Source organism: Tachypleus tridentatus, chromosome 5, assembly GCF_004210375.1.
Source record: "Tachypleus tridentatus isolate NWPU-2018 chromosome 5, ASM421037v1, whole genome shotgun sequence".
Taxonomy (NCBI): Eukaryota; Metazoa; Arthropoda; class Merostomata; order Xiphosura; family Limulidae; genus Tachypleus; species Tachypleus tridentatus.
Window position 1 is genome coordinate 31,016,561 of NC_134829.1, and position 24,917 is coordinate 31,041,477.

Here is a 24,917-nt window from a genome sequence, read left to right on the forward strand (position 1 = left end):
TAGGTTTGCACAGATCAGCTGATTACAATGCCATTTCCTGATTGTAGATATCTTCATTTGTGTATTAGCTGCACAGTTTTAAGTGAAGTACGATTTTTTTGTTTGGCAGATTTCAGAATGAATGACCTGAAGGAGCAACAACTTGCTGTGAAATTTTGTGTTAAACTTGGAAAATCTGTGACTGAAACTTTTGCTATGCTTAACACGGCTTATGGTGATGTTGCTATGAAGCGTACGGCATGTTTCAAGTGGTATGAACGTTTTAAGGATGGTCGACAGTCCATTGAAGATGATGAGTGTCCTGGACGTCCTTCCACGTCAACTGACGACCCACACGTCGACAAAATCAACAACATGGTGCGAGCAAATCGGCGCCTAACTGTCAGGAGCTTGCTGAAGAGTGTGGGATATCAGTTGGATCTTGTTACGAGATTTTGACCGAAAAATTGAAGATGCACCATGTTGCTGTGAAATTTGTGCCTCAGAACTTGTGAGTTTTTGGCCAAACACTCGATCACTGTTCTTCCTCACCCCCCTATTCACCTGACCTTGCTCCTTGCGATTTTTTCTTGTTCCCCAAACTCAAAAGATCCTTGAAAGGAAGAAGATTTGAGACGATTCCCATGATTAAGGCAAATGCGACGAAGGAGCTGGAGGACATTACAAAAGAAGCGTACCAGGACTGTTTCAACAAGTGGAAACACCGTTGGGATAAGTGTGTGCGTTAGGAAGGAGAGTACTTTGAAGGGGTCCCAGACCTGTAACTTCTAAATAAAGTACATTTTGTTTTATGACGTCAGTCCGCGTATTTTTTGAACAGCCCTCGTATATTATATCCCAAAACTATCCTCAATGAGTATGCAACCAGATAATGTGCAATATATTGTGTTATATCTTTATTTCAATAAAACTTAGATGGCAAAACATTACTGCATTGCTTTAATTTATCAACTGGCAATATTTACTGTTAATTATTGCAAATAATATTTTTCATTTTATTTACATAAAATTATTTGAAATCCAAGCATATAAAAATGATATATTCTTGACATTTTGAATTAACTTTAAAATATTTATAATGGCATACTTTTTTCACAGTACACTTAATATTTTCTTTAGTGGAACTTTGCATCAATAACAAAGTTTTTACACAACTTACCTTTCATGAAAGATTTGACATCTAAATAATGATGAATTTAAATTCAAGCAAAAAGAACAAATAGTAGACATAGAACAAAAGTTTTGTTTTAATAGTACTAGTCATTCCTACTACGCCACAGGTGATTAGAAAATGTCCTCTTGAAAGACTGCTTCTGTTTCATAATACTGCTTAACCTATCACACAATCATTGAGATGTTAAGAACAAAATATACTATATTTCCCACAAGCATCTTCTCAGTTTAAAAAGCTGTCACATAATGGAGATTTCATTAAAAATCTTCATTTCTTCTGATACCACAAACACTCTGTTTAAGGTAAATAAAAAACAAAGCCAAATTGTAAAACATCCAAGTATCAAAATACATTAAAAATAAGTTCAATCCATTTATAAGATCAGTGTTCTTAAACAGTGGGCAGGTGTCAGTAGATTGGAAGGTCACTAATATTACTCCTTCCTTCAAGGCAGGTGATAAAAACTGTACAAGTGATTATAGGCTTATTTCTATTGTACCCATGGTTTTCAAAAATCTGATAAAAGAAGCTTTGCAAAATGATTGATCAAAGTTTAAATGTTGTTAAACTATATGTGTGGTTTCATTACGGGAAAATACTGTCTTATTAATTGTGCTTAATATAAGTATGGTAATACTAAAAGTAGGAATGGTCAGATGTGGAATACATACAATACAAATTAAAATCTCAAACACACTACAATGAGTATGTTAAAAAACTTTATAAGCACTTTATGCACACTGCTGAGTAATAAACAAAGCTGCTGCAGAGTAACAAGCCACCAAGTACTTGTAAAAGTCAACAGAGTAAAAACAAAAAAATATCACAAAAACCACAAACTTATCAATCTGACTGACTAACATTGTAGGGAAGACATAGCTCCCTCCTGTTTTCACTTTATGCAAATCTAAGAGCAAAACTGAATTTTGCTACCATGGCTAAAGCATTTTTTTCAGTTTTACTTATAACCTTGGTAATAACAATAACCATTTTGTAACATTACTACTGAGCTAACAATACACTACTAGCCATATTCCATGATTACGAGCATGCTTTCTGAGTTGCCAAGTAACAAAGTACCCTCATATCACACGTGAGTTTACAACTGCTTGTGAGCACATGCTATGTGATCAGCCTAACCTACAGCTGTACCAACTTGATAAAAAAACAACACAAAAAACATGGGTAACATAGGTAGATCTAAGTTCTAACTATGATGTAGCCTTTGAAAGTGACATTTTCAGTTCTATATATCTGACTCAAAGGTTCTATGTTGAACAAAGCAATTCTATCATAGCAATCAGTGCATAAGATGTACGTCTCCAAAGTGAGACTGCCAGTCTAACATAGCTTTGCCAGCATTTTGGACTGAAAACGAAAGTAAAAGGTTGTACAATTTACCTTTGCATTGGTTTAAAACTAATTGTGACCTATTGACATTTAAGGTTGTACTTGAAACAGTGAAATTTTTAAAATATGAAAAAAACAAAGCAAGAGAAAAGAATATCTAATGTTGATAACCTTGAAAAGGCTTTGTCCCAGGACAGACAGCAATATTGCAAGAATAGAGATAAGGTTAAAAACAGTGATGCTAAACATGGGAAACGAGCCTTGGCTATTAATCCAGTTAAAGTTTGGTATCAAATTGTAGATTATAATTCAAACTTTAATATTATATATGAGGTAATTTCTTAATTTAAAAGTAAATATTTAAAGAACATACCTTAATATCGATTTTTGTGAGTCACACAGTATGTTGAATGCAGCAGTGGTTAAAATTAAATGTTTGTGATATCAAAATACTAAGTCTATACTTTTTGTACAAATTAGGAACTCAAATTACCAATATTTAACAAGCTGGAATATAAAATAAGAACCTCATATTTTTTTTATCTTGCATAGATGTAGCTTATGTACTGAATCAAACACAGTGGTCCCATTCCATTTCTTTTCATTTTTGAAATGGCCTCTTATACACACGTACTTCAATATATGACATGAGATAAACCAGTTATCCACTTACAAAAAGGCTATCTCATTCTTTTGACTTCAAGGAGGTAACTTGTGTCTTTAGTCCAATCAAAATTTCATTTCTTCAGACCTAAGTACATCTCAGTTATTCAGCTTGATAAATTAGTGAAATTGTGTGACATCAATTTGGTAATTTATAAATCTTTGTTTATATTACTGTATGTATAAAAAACCTAAAAAAAAAATTCAGTTCATAACCTTCATGTGAAAAATTTTAAAAGTCTTAGTAACCTATGTCCAGCAGCAACTGAATTCAAAGATCATAGCTAGAAGAGATAATTGTTTGCTTTACTTCTTGATTTATTGGTCTATACTTTAAGAAAAATAAGTTTAACAACTTATTTCTAAATAGTAGTAATCTATATTCACACATAAACATATAATAATTGAAAGGTGACTGTCATGTTTCAAAATTCTAGTCCACTGAAACACATCCGAGACAGAGTGGTTTTGTAAAGACTAAAGGTCAGTGGTATATTACTGGACACAGTAACATGAGTGCACATGTACAAAGTCAGTGCAAGTTATGTTAGCCAGGCATAACTGAATATATAATGTTATGAGACTTAAGCTACATAGATAAAACATTTGTATTTTTAAGTTATAATCTGTAGTTATTCTAAAACAAAAAACAGCATAATTTATATTTCCTAATTTTTTTATGATGGTTAAAAGGTTGTTCAAATTGAAAAGACCCCACATAGTCAGGGCAGAGAAATTAACACACAAAATATAAAGTCTTACTGAAGAGAAACATCTGAAAATGTATTCAAGAAATTTTAGATTACAGAAAAAATATTTTAAAATTTTGGGAGAAACAATAGTTTCTTTATGATAACAGGAAAACCACTTTGCACTCAGACTTGTAACAAAATAGACTCAATATTTTCACAAACAAATCTTTATTAAAAATATCCAATTTTTGTATACAGAAAACTACATAAAGTACATAAAGAAAAAACAGAAAAGTACATAAAGGTCTACTAAATTTTGTGAAAATACACATACTGCATCAAAATTTATAGTATAAATACTTAATGTGTGCAAATGTGTAAACAAACTTGTGCATATTTATACTGAGCCCATTGGAAAAGGGTCTTAAGGTTAAAGTTTTAATTACCAAAGTTTATGATTTTCTCCATTTTGTTCTACATGAAGGAATCTATAAATTTGGATTTATAGGCATTAAATAATTGTCCTTTCCTCAATTTCCTACCTATTTATATATACAATTTGTCAACTGGGCTACTAATTAGTGCCTTACCACTATAATGGTAGCTGGAATGCCAACTTCAGGAGGTAAGTTTACTTATTTATCCCCAAGTGGTAATACCTTATTATTTTCTTTATTATTTATTCCATTTTATTTTTCATCTTGCTTCCATTGGAGAGCAGTCACCTTCCAAGACCTGTCTGCAGGCAGTGGAGGGTGATATGGATGTGTGATGTTGTGAGCTTCAGCACCCACATCTCACTCTCCTAACCTATATTTCTATTCTTTTGATTATTTTATTATTAAGTTATTCTTCATGTGAGGTTGGCAAATGAAGGTTAAAACTAATAGATGGTGTATCCCCACTACAATGTGGGTCATACTTTTTCAGTCACCTCCAAAACCTATGGTACATTTTATATCCTACATTGTTGCCTGTTTCCTTGGAATGTTTTTGATAAGTGCAGCATTTCTGACTTTTGTTTGAGCTTGTTTTTGGTTATAATAAATTATATACATACATATTGTAGTTTTTTCTACACACAGTCATAACTGAAAAGTTTAATTTTCACACAATGTTTTATAATTGTAAAGCCTCATGCATGATATATTGTACATTATGAAAAGAATCATTTCATAATTTACATATCTCCAAATAGTGAGTACATGAGTAAAACCACACAAAGTTAGGATCAGAATAGAAATTGAATATGCAACTATCTAACAGAAAAAACTGAGCTTTTAGTAATAGGGTGGGTGTATATATATTGCATTTGTATAGAAAATAAAACTTACATAGAAGGATGAAGATTTGGAACAGTCTTATGAAATGCATCATTGATTACATGAGCATCTTGCATCATTTCTCGTTCTCCTTTCCTTGCATAGTAATAACCATGTAGTTGATAAAGACCTGTAGGTACACACAATTTCTTCATTAGAAGAATCAAGTTTTACACCTGCTTGTCTCACACATATACTGGATATAGAAAGTTACTTCTAAGAGTGAATCACTGTTATATTAGTATTAACAACTAAAATTAACCACTTTAGAAAAATGTTATTTAATCAAGACAAAACTTCTTACTTGAAAAAATGTTTACACTATAAGTTAACTTCTTCACAAAATACAAAATCAAACATAATCACCAGTTAATATTACAGATATCAGAAGCAATTATATGTGCATCAAGTTTTTTACAATTAAGTAAAAATTTGGATGTTTATTTAATATTGTTTGGTTTTATAGTTAAACACAAAGCTATATGATAGGTTATCTGTGCTTTGTCCACCACAGGTATCAAAACCCAGTAGTTAATGTTTTAAGTTTGCACTGATAGGCTAGTTAGTTATATGAGCTGTACTCACTATGGTTTTCAAAACCCAACTTTGTAAGAATTATAATCCTAAAGGATTCCTACTGATCTACTGGTACTTTGATGCAGTGGGTTAAGATATGATACAAATCAGTGAATAAAGTTAAACCATGATTAATTGAAAAAAATAAACAGTTTAATGATCAATTTTCATCAGCAACTGTTTTATCTTACATTTTTTGTATTCTTTATCACCAGCCACCAGATTTATTTTAAAATCTTTATATAATAGTAGTATCATTATTGTTTTATTAAAATGTCAGTTCAATTTTGGAATACCACATTCCTATCAAAATTACACAGACATTAGAAGTAAAACATGTGTATAAAAACAAAAAATTGAAAATGCATGAATCTTGTTATAAGTTTGGAGGTGAAGAAGCCTGCACACTCTAATGCCTATGTTTTACCACTTTATGACAGATATCCAGTTTTCTGGGATCCAGTTCTCAAAACACTTAACTATACTTTAAAAATATAATACTACAAGCTACAGGGTGTTTGGAAAGTCACTGTGCAGTTTTGTAATGATATTTTATTCAGTCTATTTCAAGCCAGCAACTGATAGCGGTGTTTAGAAACAAAATAAGAAGGATCCAAGCCTGTATTGATGCCAACGGGGGTCACTTTCAACATTGTTTATAATTGTCATTCATATTTACCTCCTGTATTCTATATTGAAACATGTCTGTTAATAAATATATAAGTGCACAGTGACTTTCCGAACACCCTGTATTAAATATTCTTATGTTCACTGCTAGGTACTTTGACATTTAATAATGTAAAGAGAAAACAACAAATGATTAGGTATGTATCTCACAGACAGTATCCTAACTCCAAGAAAAAGATTTTCATAGATATATGAAGAATGGCAGTTATTCAAGTAAAATTTGTAACATATATTTTTGCCATTTAGTTTCATGAAGCATATGCTAAATTTCCTTAGTTCTTGTCAAAAGTATAATTTCATAACATATCCAACAGTCCTTGTACAAAAAGGTAAGTATATATTCGATTGTGTGGAAATTTGTTTAGAATTTAATAGGCAGCATTAGCATGCATGTTCTTGTTTAAACTTCACTTGAAACAGTTGACTCTGTACATGTTTTTGAGTGTTGTTTACAAAAAAATGTTATATTTTTTAAAGTTTCGTGAACTTGCTTTTAATTTGAAGATGAGCGATTACAAAATCCATTTCCTGCATATAACATTTTTCTACTATCAGAAAGGGAAAAATGTAATACAAGTAACAACAACAAAAATGGAAGTGTTTGGTGATGATGCTGTAAATATATGTATTAATCAGAAGTGGTTTAAAAAGTTTTGTGATGGTGAATCCAGCTTGGATGATAAAGAGTGGTCAGGAAGGCCCATCAAGGTTGATGATGACAAAATAACCACAATGATTGAAAATAACCCACAATATAACACAAGAAGTCATTGACATGTTGAGCATTTCTTATAAAAAAAGTTACATTGCATTTAAATAAGTTATAAATTGTGAACAAGTACACTGTTTGGATACCACATAAACTAACAAAAATTTACTTGAAACAATTTTGGCATGTAACTTCTTATTAAAGCCAAACAAGATTAGACCTTTTTTTAAAGATATTAGTAACAAGTGGTAAAACATGGATTGTTTGCAACAACATCCAACAAAAAAAGACACTGGACAAGACAAGGTGATTCACCATTCAGCACTCCTAAAGCTGGTTTGCACTCAAAGAAGGTAATGTTGGCAGAGTGGTGGGATCGGAATGATGTTTTGTATTATGAGCTTCTGTCAGACAGACTATTAATACCAATTAATATTGTTGGCAACTTGACCAGTCAAGGGTGGCATTGGAAGAAAAATGCCATTTACTAGTTTATAAAAAGGGCATAGTTTTCCATTATGACAATGCCAGACAACACTCATCTTTGCAAACCTGACAAAAATTAATGCAGTTTGGTTAGGATGTTCATATTCATCTGTCATATTTACTGGATCTCGCACCTGTGGATTACTACCTGTTCTGGACTCTGCAGTACTCTCTTAGCGGGAAAACATTAAAAATATCTGGAGGAAGTTAAAATGCATGTGTCAAACTTCTCCAATCAAATAATAAGAACTTTTACAGCAATAGAATTGACTAGTTGCCCAAGAGATGGCAAAAGTTCATTGAACAAAATGGTGCTTACATTTTTGATTAAAGGTTGGTCATATAAAAATGTTGATGTATTTTTTTGTTCAAAATCCAAACGAATTTTTTACACAACCCAATACATTAAATGAAAACTGCCATGAGTAAGTTTCTGATTCCCACTCCTTGGCCAGAATGAAATTTCCTGACTTCTTCCAAACCAAAATATGTTACTCCCTGGCCATTTGTCCTATGCTTGTAATGTATCATTGAATTATTACCCTTAATAATATTATGGGCTTGCAATACATTATTTTTCTGTTGTGTAATAAAGACAAGGTAGGCTATATGTTAAGAATCACAGTTTACTCAAGTGTCATCTTGTAAGGATTCAGTATGATGCCATTTTCAAATTACTGATGCTTTATCAGGACATACACAAGAAAGGCAATTTATCTCATTTTTATGATGCAGCATATTCATCACATTTTTTATTTGTACTACATGCACAGTAATATCCTTAGTTTAAAACATTATTTCCTTTGGGATAGTCACAGAGGAAGAACCATAATAACTGGCAAGTACCTCCACTGCAACCAACAATGCAGAGACGAAATAACAAAAGTATAATCGAGGGAAGAGTACAGGCATCAAAACACACACACGAGAGGACTTGTGTCAATTGGTTGAGCTCTAAATACAGAACCCAGCCACTAGAAACCAAGATCTACATCCATGTAGGATGAGGGATCCCAACTGAAGGATTAAACTGCAATTTTGATGGCTCACTCCCATTTATATTTATTTCAAGTTGGAGGATATCGTGTCTCCTACACAAGCAGAACACCATCAACCTACTCTCAGCTGAATGGTTCAATAATCGTTTATATATTTTATTTGCATTTTATATTTTGTTAACCTATTTGGCTGCCTTCATGGCCCATCACCCTCAAAGCTAAGAACTGGAAAGTGCTAAGGACTCTGAAACTCCATTAGAAGAAATCAGGAGAGTCCAGAAAAACAAAAAATAAGACAGTGCAATGGGTGACCACAAAATCCTATTTTTAAAAAGGGACCATACCGATTTATTCAATACAAGGTAGGCAGGGATGGGTAGCTATCCCCATCTGCTGTGAGCATGGTCTAGAAAGGACCAATTTTTTAAGCAATTCCATTGCAAAGATAAACCTACTAATGATCTTGTGGAACACCCCATCTTTACAGTGTGAATTGTGTGACCATGGAAATATAATATGTAATTTAACACAATCTTATAGTGTCAATCTGATAGTTTAAAGAATACCTGGTCAGAGTGGGATCTAAAAATGAGTAATAATAAACAGAATAAGAATAAATAACTTACTAAGAAAAAGTTTCATGAAGTATGATAGTCCAAAGAGAAAGAAATCACAATCCTATGCAAATAATGAACCAAATTTATTATGGGTAGTCCACATGCCTCATTGAAGAATTTTCTTCAAGTGATGACAAAGCTGAAATGCCAATGAAAAGGTAAGGTGTTGAATTTAATGAGAAGGTGCCCAGAAATAAAGAGGAATAAGCTAATCAAATTAAAGGCCAAACCCAACTGGAGAGGATGAAAGGAGAAAGGTCATGAACAGAAGACAGCTGCCAAGGAATAGAGAGAGATGGAAAGAGGCACCATGGAAGGAAGCCATGTGGGCAACATAACAGCAGAAAGTACATACAGGACATAGAAGTCTATCCATATCAGACTGAAGATAAAGAGGGAATGGAAGGAAGGGAAATTTGTAAAAAGGAGGAATTACCTTCACAAATTGTTAAAGTTCTGGGGAAGAAAGAATAATCCACATAAAAGAGAATATAGAATGATAAAAAGTACTTGAAACACTGATGCAAATAAATCAGATCTTAGATGTTCCACAAAATAAGAGAAGGAAACAAGTCTTTAAGGAAAGTTGAAACAAGAAGCATGTGGAGAGGGGTACAAAGTGAGGCAGTTAAAAACCATATTAATGTTTCAATCTGAAAGGGAAACCCCTGGAGCAGACAATGAATTCAGAAGGAACACATCAACAGAAAAGAGTAGGAGAGGTAAACATCCTATAGTATCAGAAAAAATGAAAGGTGTTAGACAAAGCTGCCAAATAACCCGAGAAGAAGGAGTTAGAAGATCCTTAGTTAAAACTAAGTGAGGAAATTTTTCAAGTGAGGAAATATGTAATACAAGAAACAGTGGGTTGAGCAGGGGTAACCCTTGACTCAGAGAGCAATGACAGAAGACATTCCACTCATGTTGGTAACTTTCCATGGAGGAAGGGCAAGTAAAAACAGCCAGAAAATAATCAACCAGTCATGATGAACCACATCTCCTTACCAAGGACCAGATAAAAACCAGACATGAAGACGGAGGATAGAAAGGGTTGAATGATGCACCGTAACTGAGACTAATGAAGAATGGATGAAATGAAGTAACAGAGGAGTGACTGAAACTAAAAAACAAGGGAAACCATGATTGAGTTGTAGACAAATACCCTGGAGTTTTTGTTAATCAACCAATGTCCTCCCATTCATGAATATACCAAAACAGATACCCAATGGGAACATTAACTGCACTGGAATAGCCCCAAACAATGGACCAATGTTGAAAAAGAGCTGACTGCAAGTCCAACTAGAAGTGGATCATAAACAAATAGTAAAAGACAGTGTCCGACTCCAAAATATATCAAAAGCAAAGAAGCCACATACAGTGAAAAAGAACTGAAGATGGCAAATGTCCCAAAATGGAAGGAAGGAGAAAAAGGTATCCCACAAAACTAAGATTGCTTAAGAAAGAAGCTGTAAAGATAGACATTTACTATATGAGATTTGACAGGGTAAGATGAAACTGGAAAACTAGATGGGGGTTAAATATAGAGAATAAACACAGACTATCCCCCATACAAGTGACACATATTCTAGGTACACAGAATCAAGAAAACATGCCCGAAGGTTAGCTAAAGGCAAAATGAACCAAATTCTGTGTAGAGTGAGGCATGCAAGCAGTCTCTTCCAAAATAGGGACAAAAATGCTCACCATGGAAAAATGTCTGGAGAAAGAGAAGATAATACAATGAAATGTGTCTTAAAAAAGGCTAAGGTAGGCCTAGTAAATTCCATAGTAGAAGGCCTGAGAAGACAAGCCATAATCAGGTGTAGAAAATCTGACAAAGTTTAGGTCATCCTAACCAGCTTTGGCAGTTGTAGTAGGAAGGCAAGCAATATCAGGAGAAGATAGGGAGGTCCCAGCCCCAGGAGTCCTCACAAACAAAATAAATTGTAAAACGTATACATTATAAAGAATTATAAAAATGAAATAGTCACTATGTTGCAAACTTAAGCATGCATGTAGTGAAATAAGCATATGTATTAAATGTATTAACCATTGAATGAACTACACATAAATAAAAAATATCACACTTGTTAACCCTAATCAAACTGTGCAGGACAAAGTTTATCAGTAAGCTCTAATTTAAACACTCTAACCTAACAATAGACACATGCTATAATAGAAAAAGAAATTTATGGGGTCCATAATTCCAGAGGTACACAAAAAGTTAATAGGAAGAAGAACAAATGATAAATGAAAATGAAACAGTGTAAAATAAAACAAGTGTTCGGTGATGTTTTGAATAAAAAATAATAATATAGTTGTCCTAATTTACAATATATCAGCAAGATAGGTTACAAATAATCCTAATGTAACAAACACCCATGTCAAGCATAATCTTCTAACATTATAGGGCAAAGTTATAACTACATTCTGATTTCAAACCTGAACTGAACAATGAGTATTGATCAAACTAACTAAATTTATTAGTGAACCCAAATAACTACAGATAACATTAACAGTAAAAAGTTTTAAAAACCACAATAGTATAATGTATTAGCTTTCCAAAGTTGACAGACTGTATTTTAAAATGTGTGGCTTGGCTTAAAAACATGAGCTAAGGCCCAATGAATTTCATCTTGTTCAAAAATCAAACTCCTGACAAAATAAATGCTAATTCTCCTGTCAAGGACTGCCACATGAAGCCTGTGTAAGTGTGCTGTTACAAGATATAACCTCCTACATGGTAACTAAGAGATCAGAAATCATAATTGAAAATAAATAACCACACAAAACCTTGTTGGCAGAAAAAAAAAATATTTGTAACGAAATGTTAAGTTCCATAACTGGATAGAAATATAAAATAATGCCACTTCAGATTTAATTACAAATATTACTATTGTGTAATAAACAGTAAACTTGTTGAAAGACATGAAAGACAAAGAATTTGAAGAGAACACAAACTGAACACCTGAACATGAGCACTGTCAAATGAGAAATATTTAAGTAGAATATCATAGAGGGAATCACAAGTTATGTGAATGTATGGCACTACTATCAGTGAAAGTCTGTTGCATGATAATTTGCATGTGAGAATCAGTTAAACCATGTGAATCATAGGGTGTGTGGTTGTATGAGGAAAAAATCTGCAAAAAGAGGGCAGCACTAAACAAGAATAATTATATATGTGAGTGGAAGTGAGATACTTTGTCAAAAACTAGGTTCACAATGGATATCTATGTATATAATTTTGCTATAGCTTTTAGCTCTAGCATTAACAAGCTATAGTACAGTCATTACACTGGTAAGAGAGCAAAAATAAGAATCTCTCTCCCTACAGTTCAGGATGTCCAAGAACTTGTCTAAATGTTGTTTTAATTTCATTTTGATTATGTTTATGTTCAATAAATGTTATGACCACTTGGAAATCTGTGTCCAGCCTCTTTTTTGAATAAGTAAAAAAAACCCCAAAATATGGCCCTGCTCTGTAATACATCTGTAAAATTCTCCTGCATACTTCTTCAAAGAATATTAGAACAATACCAGATCTATTATTTTTAAATGTAAGATTTTCAAAAAAAAAGTTTTTTGTATGATATCACACAATTTAGAAAATACATACAATTTTTTGCATACATACATAAATAAACAGATAAATATAAATAAAAAACAAACCTAATGCTGGTTTTTTTGTTTCTTGTTTCTCATCATCTTGAATTTTTCTCTTTGCTGGCAATTTATCAGTCATTTTATTAGTTGAAGAAGGACTTGGAAGATCTCCAAATAAACCATCAACACTGGAACCATTGGTATTTGAGTGTTTTAAAATATCACCTGCTTTGAAATAAATATAACAGGTTTGGTTCACTGAAATCAAACAACTTTTGCAACAGTTATTTTTGGTGAAACTCACAACAAATTTACATGGAAAGGTAAAACAAAAGCTTACAAATAACATGTAATAATGTTTCTATTAAGGCTTACAAAAATTAATGCATCCACAATAAACAACAATGAAATGTGATAAGATTAAAGAACAAACAGAGGAAGAAAAACAAATCTGTACTAAGTGATGAAAGAAGGAATTTCCATTTCATTGAACTGACCAAAATTTATGTTCATTTGGTTTTATTTATCTATTTTACATCTAAGTACAGGACTCAAAATGAATACTGTCCTCTTATTCAATACAGCTTCTCTAAATGTGCGTGGATGTTTCACAAGTTGCACACTCACACTGAACTACAAAAAGCAAATTGTAATCTATATGGCAAATCAGCAGTCAATAGATTAAACTACCAAATTGCTAGTTAATGTTGCAGTTTGCAGTTTTACTCATAAGGGTTAAAAAGACATTAAAAAATTGCTAGTACACATTGGTACTTTTATGTATTTTTATTACACTTTTAATGTTTATTATGTAGAAGCACATTTTCCTATCCATTGTTACAAACAAATTCTTATTTAACCCCTTCTATGGATGGCTATTCCAGCTCGTAACTTTGTAATAATGGCATATCATTTATGATACACAAAATTAAATACTAATGTCTTATGTAAAACTGGATTTGTTGTTTTCAAAAGAATGGAGATGAATCAGAATTTGGTTATTAAATTGTTGTTTTTTACACTTAATTTTTATTTATTGTTATAAAAGTAACTAAATACATAAAAATTAGAATTCATTATAAGTAATTTTAAATTAAATGAATAAAATAGTTGAGATCAATGGTTGTATTTGCCAGGTGAGAATAAGGTTTCATAATTCCACATTAGCTTATTGGTAACTAAATCTGTTGTTCACACAATGCTATTCAGAATAATAAATAGTTGCTGGCCTAGTTTTGGAAGGTGAAAGTTCAACTGCAAATAAAAAATAGTATTTTAAGTTTATTTCATATTTTTTTGTGGTGGATGTAAAGTCAGTGAATGATGAAGCAGAGAAAATAATTATTTTAGGAAAAACAAAAATAAAAAACATTGAACATTCATTTAAGCATTTCCAGAGGTTTTGTAATTGAAATAATGTAAACAATTCAACAAAAATAGAATTTTTAATATTAACATGAATATTAACTTGTAATGAAACTGAACAGAGTCCAAATCAGACTCATTTTTATTAAACATTTCAAGCAAATTTCCTTCAAAAAGTCAGATGTTTTAATCAAGTATTTATACTAAGGATTTATTTAAATTTACAAAGATTAATTCCTATGAAGATGCACTTATTTCTTTGAAAGTTATACTACATATACTTACACACTTGTTTGTTGGTTACATGGTGGTGGCAAGGTCTCATTTTAATAAACATCACATATATAATGTTACTTCAGGAAAATATGTGAACTGTCAGTACTTTAAGTAAACAAACTAAAAGTAAAAACTAAAAAGGAATTAAATATCTTTAAAACTTCATTCAGTGAGTGTTCTAAGTATATGAAAACCAACACATCATACAACAGTCACAAAAGGAAAGAAACCAGAATAAATAAAATTAAAGAAGTCCACAAGAAGACGACAATCTGTACATCAACATATTAAAAAAACGTTCAGTTAAGAAAGCTTTATTTTTTAACAGGGTGGTTAGGTTTTGGAATGAAACCTTGAGATGCAGTTAAAGAAGTTGAAAATAAGGATTAATAAGTATGTGATTAATAATAGTTGATTAATAAATATTTGATTAATAATAGTTGACTTAGTGCTTAATACAGTATATGGGATGGCACAGATTGGGCAGCAAAACACAGAAAAACAAGACTGGAAATATTCAAACAAAAATATTAAACCACAAAAACTCTAAAATAGCAAAACACAGCATACAATACTAAAATGTCGAAAAATATAAATTTCTACAACAGATAAGAATACAAAAGGGAGAAAAAAACAGCAAAAATTAATTTAAGAAAAAAATATAAAACCTATAACCTCAAAACAAAAGAAATATTCATATATCATTAATACAGTCAGAAGAGGAAAAATACATATTAACCACAGAAATAACAAACAAAAGTAAAGCTGCAGGTTATAATAGATATAAACCTATTAAAATCATTCTAACCCTTACAACAGAAAGATACAATAACAATTTGTCAAGAACAAAATTTAATGCCCAAGACACAGAACTAGCCAACATGTAAACAAATCAAACGAAAACAAAGCAGAAGCAAACAACTGTAAAATGAATCTACAGATTCAGATAAAACAAATGATTTTGAAAAGAACACAAAACATACATGAAAACCACCATACAGGGAAAATAATGTAAACATGAAAAACACAAGTATGAAGCAACAGAAAATGAGAAACAGGAAAAGAAAAAATGAAAGCAAAAAAACTTTTAAAGAAAAGTAAAGAATCATAACAAAAACCAATGACAAGTTATGGAAAGTGAACATATTTCTTATTGCAACGGACTTTTAAAATTCATCTGTCATTTAAAATGTTTATTATTCTAAGGATATTTGTAATGTACAAACATATGTATTTTGGGGCAGTTCCACTTTAAAAGTATATATAAATGATATACAGTTTTATCAATTTCTATATAAACTCTTGGGGTATGTTATCAGTTTACTTAATGTTTGACATACAATATTAATTTTAACTTAAACTATCCCCCAATGGCACATCTGCAGACTTCCAATGCCAGAAACTCTGTTTCAATACCTGTGGTGGACAGACACAGATAAACCATTGTATAGTATGCTTACCTTCAAACAAATTTGACTTAAACTGACAAATAGATATTCAACCTGATGTAGGCATCACAGCATTTAGATTGGTTACTGAATTTATTCTTTATGGAAAACATTTTTTTTTCTTAAAGCAGTATTGTACATTATTTAATTTCTTAATTTAAAAATACATATTTAAAAAATAAATCTAAACATTGACTTTTGTGTGTCACATGGGATGCTGAAAGCAGTACCAGTCCAAATTAAATGTTTGTGATGTAAAAATACAAAGTCTAGAGTTTTGTATGAATTGAGAGTTCAAATGACCTATATTGAAAAGCGTGAATATAGAATAAGAACCTCTCATCTTTTCTATGTGCCGAGATACTGCTCAGGCACTGAATCAAACACAGTGGCTCCTCCATTCACTTCCTTCGACTTTTGAAAACAGTAAATGCACTTCATTATATATTTGGCATGTGAATAACCAATTGAAAGCTCTGAACATCCCACATATGGTTTTCTCAGCCATTTTCAAGTATAACATTAGCATTTTTCTTGAGACAAACCTTCATGCTGGTAAGACCTTAGTTACTAATCTTGATAAATTATAATGGAATTCTAAGATATTGATATAGTAATATATGATTTTTGTTTATTAAAATGTATATATAAAACCTAAAGAAATATTTCCTTTTACATCAGCCACATAAGAAATTTAAGGCTCAGCAGGTTACAATAAACAGGTCTTAACTGGAAATGGTAATTGTGTGCTTTACTTCTTTATTTACTGTTCTATGTTTAAATAAAAATAAGTTTAAAACTTATTTATGAATAGTAATATACTGTAGATACATATATAATGCATTACAACTGAAATGTGACTATTTTACAAAATACTAGTTTATTAAAACAATGCCAAGACATCACTTCACAATAGTCAGTTTTATATTTTTGGATACGGGAACAAGAGTTCACAAGTTGTGTATTGAAACTTCTCTCAAATTAGCCAACAGTAGCTGAAAGGTCAATATAATAAAAATATATAAATGTGTAATGTTATGAAGGTTTGTTTTGAATTTTGCCCAAAGCTACATGAGGGCTATGTGCACTAACCATCTCTAATTTAGCAGTGCAAGACAAGAAGGAAGGCAACTAGTCATCACCACCCACTGCCAACTCTTGGGCTACTGTTTTACCAATAAATAGTGGGATTGACCATCACATTATAGTGCCTCCACAGCTAAAAGAGTGAGAGCATGTTTGGTATGATAGTGATTCAAACCTGCAACTCTCAGATTACAAGTTGAGTGCCTTAATAACCTGGCCATGCCAGGCCATATAATGTTATATTAACTTACTAAATGTTTATGGTGGTTATGACATTGGTCAAATCTACCAAACATATACAGATTCCAATTCCAAGTTTGTAATAATATATATGGAGATTACAAAGATTTCACATGTAAAATTTTAAAATTTTCTGATGCATAAAATAATTTTTAATCTTAAAATGAACAAATTTTAATAATGTTGAATAGTCAACATTATAAAAAAATAGTTTAAAACAAACATCTTTAATTAAAATATCTTAATCATAATTCAAGATAAATATTGTGTAAAAAATCATTGTAATGTTTACCAATAACCTACAAAATTTTATAAATGTACAGGCATTTTATGAAAAAAATCACAGTATAATTACTCTTGTAGATATTTTTGTGGTTATGAATTAGTTGGATTCCACCTAACCTGTAATGAAAGGGTTAAACCGAAATTTAATATTTCCACAATATCTGAAGGAAATCCATTTTAAAGGTCAACCTTCCAGTTAGACAAATAAAACTTTCTTAGCTGAAGATGACTTCTACCTTGCCAAAATGCATGTCCCCCCCTAGTCCTACTATTCCCACTGTTAATTATAAAAAAAGATAATGCACCATCACCATCAATTCCCTTTATAATTTTGAACAATCCAAAATTCCCCTCTTCTTTTTTCAAGAAAAGGCAATTTCAACCTCTTGTACGACAATCATTCCCTTCATACCAAGCACCATTCTTGTAACCCTTCTCCAAACCCTTTCCATCAATTCCATTTCTTTGAAGTAAGAAGTCCAAGAGTGAACACAATGTTTTGAAATGTAATGTAATCAGTGACATGTGGAATGACATTACACTGGGGAACACTTTTTAAGTAACTTTGAGTTGCATTGGATATTTTAACTGATTCTGAAGGAGTTTTAGGTGCTGATTTCAAATCTGAAATTAGTTTTTCTCTACAAGCTCTAGTTTGTATGCAATTTGAGGTTAATGAAATTGTACAAATGTAAACTTGCGTAAACCTTGTATAAGCATTTTCACGTCCATATATATAGATAGCTTCTAATATTTTGATCATTCTTCTTTTGTTTCAGATCAAACATGGCTTCCAAAAATAGATATCATTGCTGAAACAAGCCTGATGCCTTCTGCTACATATGTGGATGCTACACACTCAATCGTCAGAGACGTAACATATCCTCGTTCGTCAAGCCTGCCTACAAGGCATATTTTGAAGTTCATCTTGGTGATCAAGACAAGCAATGGGATCCTCATGTTGTGTGCCACAATTGTGAGGAAATGCTTGAGACTGGACCAAAGGAAAACGCAATGGTCTGCCTTTGGTGTTCCAATGATTTGGCGAAACCCACCAACCATGTAACTGACTGTTATTTCTGCATGGTAAACACAACGGGTGTTGGGAAGAAAACCGACATAAGATTGCGTATCCAACATTCCCTCAGCTATTCGCCTGCTCCGCACTCTGAAGAAGTTCCTGTTCCAGTTTTCAAAGGCTTGCCTTCATTGGACGATAAAGACATTGGACATGATACAAGCGAACAAGACAGTTGTGACAGTGAATTGTCAGAAAAGTGTACACAATCGGAGAACTGTTCTTCAGACACTGAACTTTTCCCCGTCCCCAAGCCTCTTCCCCAGGCTGAACTGAATGAGTTAGTGCGGGATTTAGGTCTTTCAAAGAAAGCAGCAGAGCTTTTGGCATCAAGATTACAAGGCAGAAATCTTGTTGATCACTCTGTTAAAGTATCATATTTCAGAAAGCGTGACCAGCTTTTTGTGACCTTCTTTTCAGAAGACAGACAGTTTGTTTACTACCATGACATCCAAGGGTTTCTCAAAGAACTGGGTGTACCTTACTATAGTCTTGCTGAATGGAGACTCTTTTTAGACAGTTCAAAACGCAGTCTAAAGTGTGTTCTTTTACATAATGGTAATGTTTATGGAGCAGTACCTGTCGGTCACTCAGTGCATTTGCGGGAAGACTATGATGATATGAGAATGATCATGGACTTATTAAAATATCATGAGCACAATTGGATCATTTGTGTAGACTTAAAGATGGTCAACTTTCTTCTTGGACAACAGAAAGGTTTCACCAAGTTTCCATGTTTCCTCTGTATGTGGAACAGCCGAGCACGAGACAGACATTGGGTCCAGAAGGACTGGCCTATTCGTGACACCCTTGAAGCAGGCATGCCAAATATCATACAAGACCCAATTGTAAGCAGAGATAAGATCATCTTTCCTCCTCTTCACATCAAATTAGGTTTGATGAAGCAATTTGTCAAGGCACTGGAAACCGAAGGTGAATGTTTCCAACACATCATCACAGCTTTACCAGGGTTATCATTTGAGAAGATCAAAGCAGGCGTGTTTGATGGCCCACAGATTCAACCCTAATTGTTATGATCAGTTTGTTGCTAAGATGACCGTTTTAGAAAAGGCAGCATGGTTATCTTTTGTGGCAGTCGTTCAGAACTTCCTTGGAAACAATAAGGCTGAGAACTACAGTGAACTTGTGAACAGAATGCTCCTCGCTTTTTGTGATCTCGGGTGCAACATGAGCATCAAGCTTTATTTTTTGAACAGCCACCTTGATAAGTTCCCTGACAACCTGGGGGCTGTGGGTGACGAACAAGGAGAACGATTCCACCAAGACCTAAAGGTCATGGAAGAACGCTACCAAGGGCGCTGGGACAAAAGTATGATGGCTGACTACTGCTGGAGCATTAAACGAGATTGTCCAGATGAAGTGTACAAACGCAAAAGTTACAAACGCAAATTCCTACCTGAATAAAATACACAAACAAATTGATATGCTATTCCTATAATTTCCTATAATAATGAAAAATTAAAAAATAAATAAAAATGTCAAATTGCATAAAATCTGTAGCTTGCAGACAAAAACCGACTTCAGATTTGAAATCAACACACTCAAATTGACTATAGAAAGGTCTTTTTTTAAATGCAACAAAATGAGTGTTCCCCAGTGTTATCACCTCTTTTGACTTGTATTTAGTACTTCTGTAGATAAACCTAAAACCTTATTTGTCCTACCACTGTTTGGATGGCTTTAGAGGCTGATCAACCATTTACACCAAAAACCTTTTATTTCATGATATTGTTAAGGTTATTCTCATCCAGTTTATACAGTAAAACCTGTCTAAGCCAGAAACTGCATAAAGCAGAAACCTGTACAAGCTGGAAATATCAAAATTTTGCAGCATTACCTTAAGATTTCTCTTATAAAGGGCCCTCAGTATGACAGAACCTGCACAACATGGACAGAAAACTATCTTTCACCTACCTCATCTATCAACAAGTAGGGTTAGAACCTGAGTAAGCTGGAAGAAATGTTTTTGATTAAATATGAATTTCTTATTTAATTAATAATTTCTTTAAATACTGATAAATTATCATTTAATTAATAATTTGTTTAAATGTTCAAATGTTTGTTCAGTCTCTCTACTTCCATGTACAATACCAGTTCTACAGCCAACAGATAACAAAATTATACAATGTATAAAACTGAAATACAGAAAACTGATGCTTCAGCATATTATTTCAAACATGAATGGCTGTAAGAGAGGATCTGAAATGACCATGAAAATTGAAGTGTCAGATGCAACTGCATTTTTAAGTCATTCAATCAAATGCAAAAAAGATGAATGTGTAATAAAGTGCTTTTGAAACTGTGGATGTATTCTTGATAATGGTGGAGATTATGGAGAAGTTGTTTGTTATGATGATTCTAGTGAAATCCAAACTATGAGAAAATTGATGCAGATGATTCTGTGAACGTGGAAAGTTCTGTAAACGTTGACAAGAATGTTTTAACAGAAGCTGATGAAACTGACTTAAAATCTATAATAGAATTGCAAGATGATAAGTGTGAGAGATTCAGAAGATGAACAAAATGGAAAAAAAATATATAAAAATGGCTGGTTTGGGTTGAGAAAATTTTTTATGTGGAGGAGCAAACAACATTTCAACCTTCTTTGGTCATTGTCAGGTTCACAAAGAAAGAAAGAGGTAACTGACTGATAGCTGACCACATGTTTGACCAGCCGTTTTTATATACATATGTTTCTCTCTGAGTGGGTTTTCTGATCATCGCTGATTAATAAAATGGAAGAGATAGCAAGAAAATAGAAATTCCTACTTCATCACAAGTGTTAAGTTATATTAAGGTTTAAAATTGTATGCAAAAATAAAGTGGGAAAATGAACTTCATGAAAAGGCTGTAGAACTGGCACTCTCTTTTAACCACATGAGAAAACCCATTAACAAAATGATACAATTAAAATTAGACACTTTCTTCAAATAAATTTAAGATTTTATATTTTGAATGTCTATTTTTGTTCTTATTCTAATAAATATAACAAACAGTATGACAACTTTATTCACAAATGTCCTACTTCCCTTGAGTCAAGCAAGTATAATGTTCTGCTCAAAATTATGTAAAATTAAGGAAATGCATGTTCACTACATTAAGCTGGAAAACCTGCTTAAGCCAGAAATTTTACTTGGTCCCATGCAATTCTGCCTTAGACAGATTTTAGTGTACTTGTAACTCAAATTATGATAGCTCACATGCATTATCATCCATTTATCATAATTAAAATCCATTTGCCGTGTACCTGCTCAACTCAATAAATGATCTAAATCCTTTGGTAAACAAGTAGCATCCTATTCACAGCTAGCAACACCCAATACCTTTACATTATCTGCAAATTTAAGTAATTTAGTCACTATTCTTTCATCTGTCATTCACGTAAGTCACAAAAAGCAATGGTCCTAAGTAAGACTGAGTCATGAGGTACCCAACTCATGACATTAATCCAGTTTAACAAAACACTTATCTATAACAACCCTTTACTTTTTTTCTATCTAGCCACTCTTCTAACCAATCAGCTAACTCAACCCTCACAGCTATAACTTTTTTGTACAAGACTTATGCGGCACCTTATCAAATACTTTTTGAAAATCCCGATACACCAAATCTACACCTTTATTATCACCTACACATGATGTAACATTTTCAAAGACTGTCAAAAGATTTGTAAGGCAAGATTTTACCTCAATGAAATCATGCTAACTATTCAATAAATTTCTAAACTTTGTTAAAACTTTTCAAAGCACCTTTTATTACAGTTTCTAAAGCCTTTCTGACAATCAATGCAAGACTAATGGGTCTATAATTACAAGGACAATTTTTATCACTTTCCTTGAAAAGTTACATTAACCAAATTACAATTCTCTAGCACCTGCTCAGTATTCATGGGCTGATAAAAAAAAAAAAAAAGTAGCATCCAACCTTTAATCTCTTTTAAAACCATTGGGGAAATATGACCCAGGAACCTTATTGTTCTTTAACTGTTCAAAATAAGGAATACTAGTAGAAACCAAAGAAAAAGCAAAATATAATAGAACTTAAATCCCATAATCAACAGATACCATCCCTCTTTTATCATCCCTCAAAGATAATATCTCCATTTTAACACTGTTTATCCTTCTTATTGTTAATTTTTATATTTTCAGCCATTTTTTTCTCATAGATCTTTCTCAATGTTCTGTCCTATTTCTCCAACTTTCTTGATCTTTTAAACCTCCCGTTATACTAGCTAACTTAAGTTTCTGAAATCTGTGATGCTTTTAAATTTATCTCATACTCATTGTGAGTCAACTTTGCTTTTTTATTTAAAAATATAATTCTCTAAGAAATATGCTTACTGGTTACTAAATTCCACTAATTCTAACAGCAGTGGTCTTACCTTTAGTCATAAAGTAAAAATGTGTAAGGCTATAAACATCTGAACTAATCTTGAATGAAATTTTAAAATCAGAAACAATGTGATATTTTTTAGATTATATGCTCAAATTTTAATTTAAAGCTAAGTTTTGATAATTTAAAATACAAACACTGAACTAAAACATATGATAATTTAAATATAATTTACTCTGATGAAGATTATGTGTACTGTCTTTCTCCATTTCTTAATACGTTATAGTCTTCATTATTCTTATTTTACAACATAATGGTTAACACTATAATAATAGTAATACTAGTGTGATACGAGTTCCAACTTACTAAGTTATAATCCGTCATAATGACAAAGTAATACTATTTGTATAACTATTCATAATATCTATACTTTATAAAGTTAAAAGTTAGTATTGTTATTACTAGTAGTAGTAGTAATACTAATACTGTAACTGACAATAACAGTATAAATTATATTATCATAGCCTGTTATAAATATAATAAAATTAAAACGATGTCAGTAGCACAGGGTCGAAAGTCTCAGAAAGTTTAACTTAAAATAGTTTAATCAATATAAAAACTCACTAGGTTCTGGTAGGTCGCCAAATAAATCCATGATAAGATATATACAGAATTTAAACTGAACATAAAACGCAAGTTAAACCACAAATACAATCCAGATAGTACTATTTGTACTACTGATAGTACCAAACTCAGAGTAACCGAGGCTTAACATTTACAGTTGAATTATACATGACATTTCTTAATAATAAGAAAACCCGAAATGTGAAGTGTAAATTAATAATTTCAAATTTTTCACTAAAAAATATAACAGCAGAAAAAGAGTATAATTGATTTTTCACAGTTTCACCTTTTATTATTAACATAATTTTTAAAATATAGCCTTAATAATTTTATTTTTCGCGTTACATTATTAGTGCTTTCCATATAATTTGAGAAACAATAGATTACTTCAAAATAAAGGTTAATCTGCACTTTTGGAAATGTCGAGTCGTTTGCTGCGTCCTGCTGCACACCAATAAACGTTACAATTATGAATTTACTTCTCATTTTACACACACACACACACATATACATACATATAGCCTACAGAGTTCAGAGGAGATGAATAAAAATCATCGCCTAATATAAATATTTGAAGGTAATCCCTGTAACCGTACAACCTATGACAGAGACCACTGAACTTAGCACCATATGCGAATATTAAAATCACAAAGAAGAAAATGTTATGTAATGTTAAAAATACAATTTTCATACTTTAAAAATCACGACAAAAACAATAATTTATTATAAGAAGTAAACAGATGAAAATCATTCTCAATTCGCTGTATCGGCATTTACACGACTGCATTTTAATGCTGTTTAGTCACATGTAAAATTAAAGCTAGTTAACAGAACGAATGTCACGACTGTGAATTCGATTTTGACCATAAACTATTGGTTTTGGGATGGGAAAACGTTGTTATAACTACCAACTACCTAAGTGTGTGATAAATAAAATCGGCACAATTCATGTTTATAAATATTCAGTGAAACCAGGAAGACTTCAAAAACAACTAACAAGTAGTCACGTCAGCGAGAAGCAAGTGTATGATTGGAATTTGGCTGAATGATAACTATTATAAAAGTAATTTTTCCAATAAATGGACTCATCTAAATGAAAACTTTATCTAAATACTGGTGATTGACCTAACCACTGCCGAAATATTTATTATAATTCCCCTACTGTCTTACAGATGTAATTCCAACCTCAAAGACTATTCGTAACTTATCATTGTAGCAGAAAAACATATTATATCTATCCATACATTTCAATCGACACAACAATTTCTGGTCCTAATTACAT

The 24,917-nt window shown here is 32.1% G+C and overlaps 1 protein-coding gene across 10 annotated transcripts in view; it reads right to left on the reverse strand.

Annotated features, from left to right (window-relative positions):
* Positions 1-24,101, reverse strand: part of LOC143250845 (integrin-linked kinase-associated serine/threonine phosphatase 2C-like) — a 66,098-nt gene extending 41,997 nt beyond the window's left edge. The window contains exons 1-3 of one of the 10 annotated variants that reach the window (XM_076501936.1): positions 24,023-24,101; positions 12,947-13,105; positions 5,214-5,331 (exon numbers count right to left, since the gene is read on the reverse strand). In XM_076501936.1, the coding sequence (XP_076358051.1) occupies positions 5,214-5,331; positions 12,947-13,019 (191 nt within the window). In that variant the 5' untranslated portion in view covers positions 13,020-13,105; positions 24,023-24,101. Of the gene's footprint in view, positions 1-5,213; positions 5,332-12,946; positions 13,109-13,377; positions 13,409-14,530; positions 14,644-16,305; positions 16,613-23,060; positions 23,564-23,635; positions 23,834-24,022 lie in introns of those variants that run through there. The other 9 variants (XM_076501935.1, XM_076501927.1, XM_076501926.1 and 6 more) reach the window with 9 other exon arrangements.
* Between the last annotated feature and the right edge of the window lie 816 nt (positions 24,102-24,917).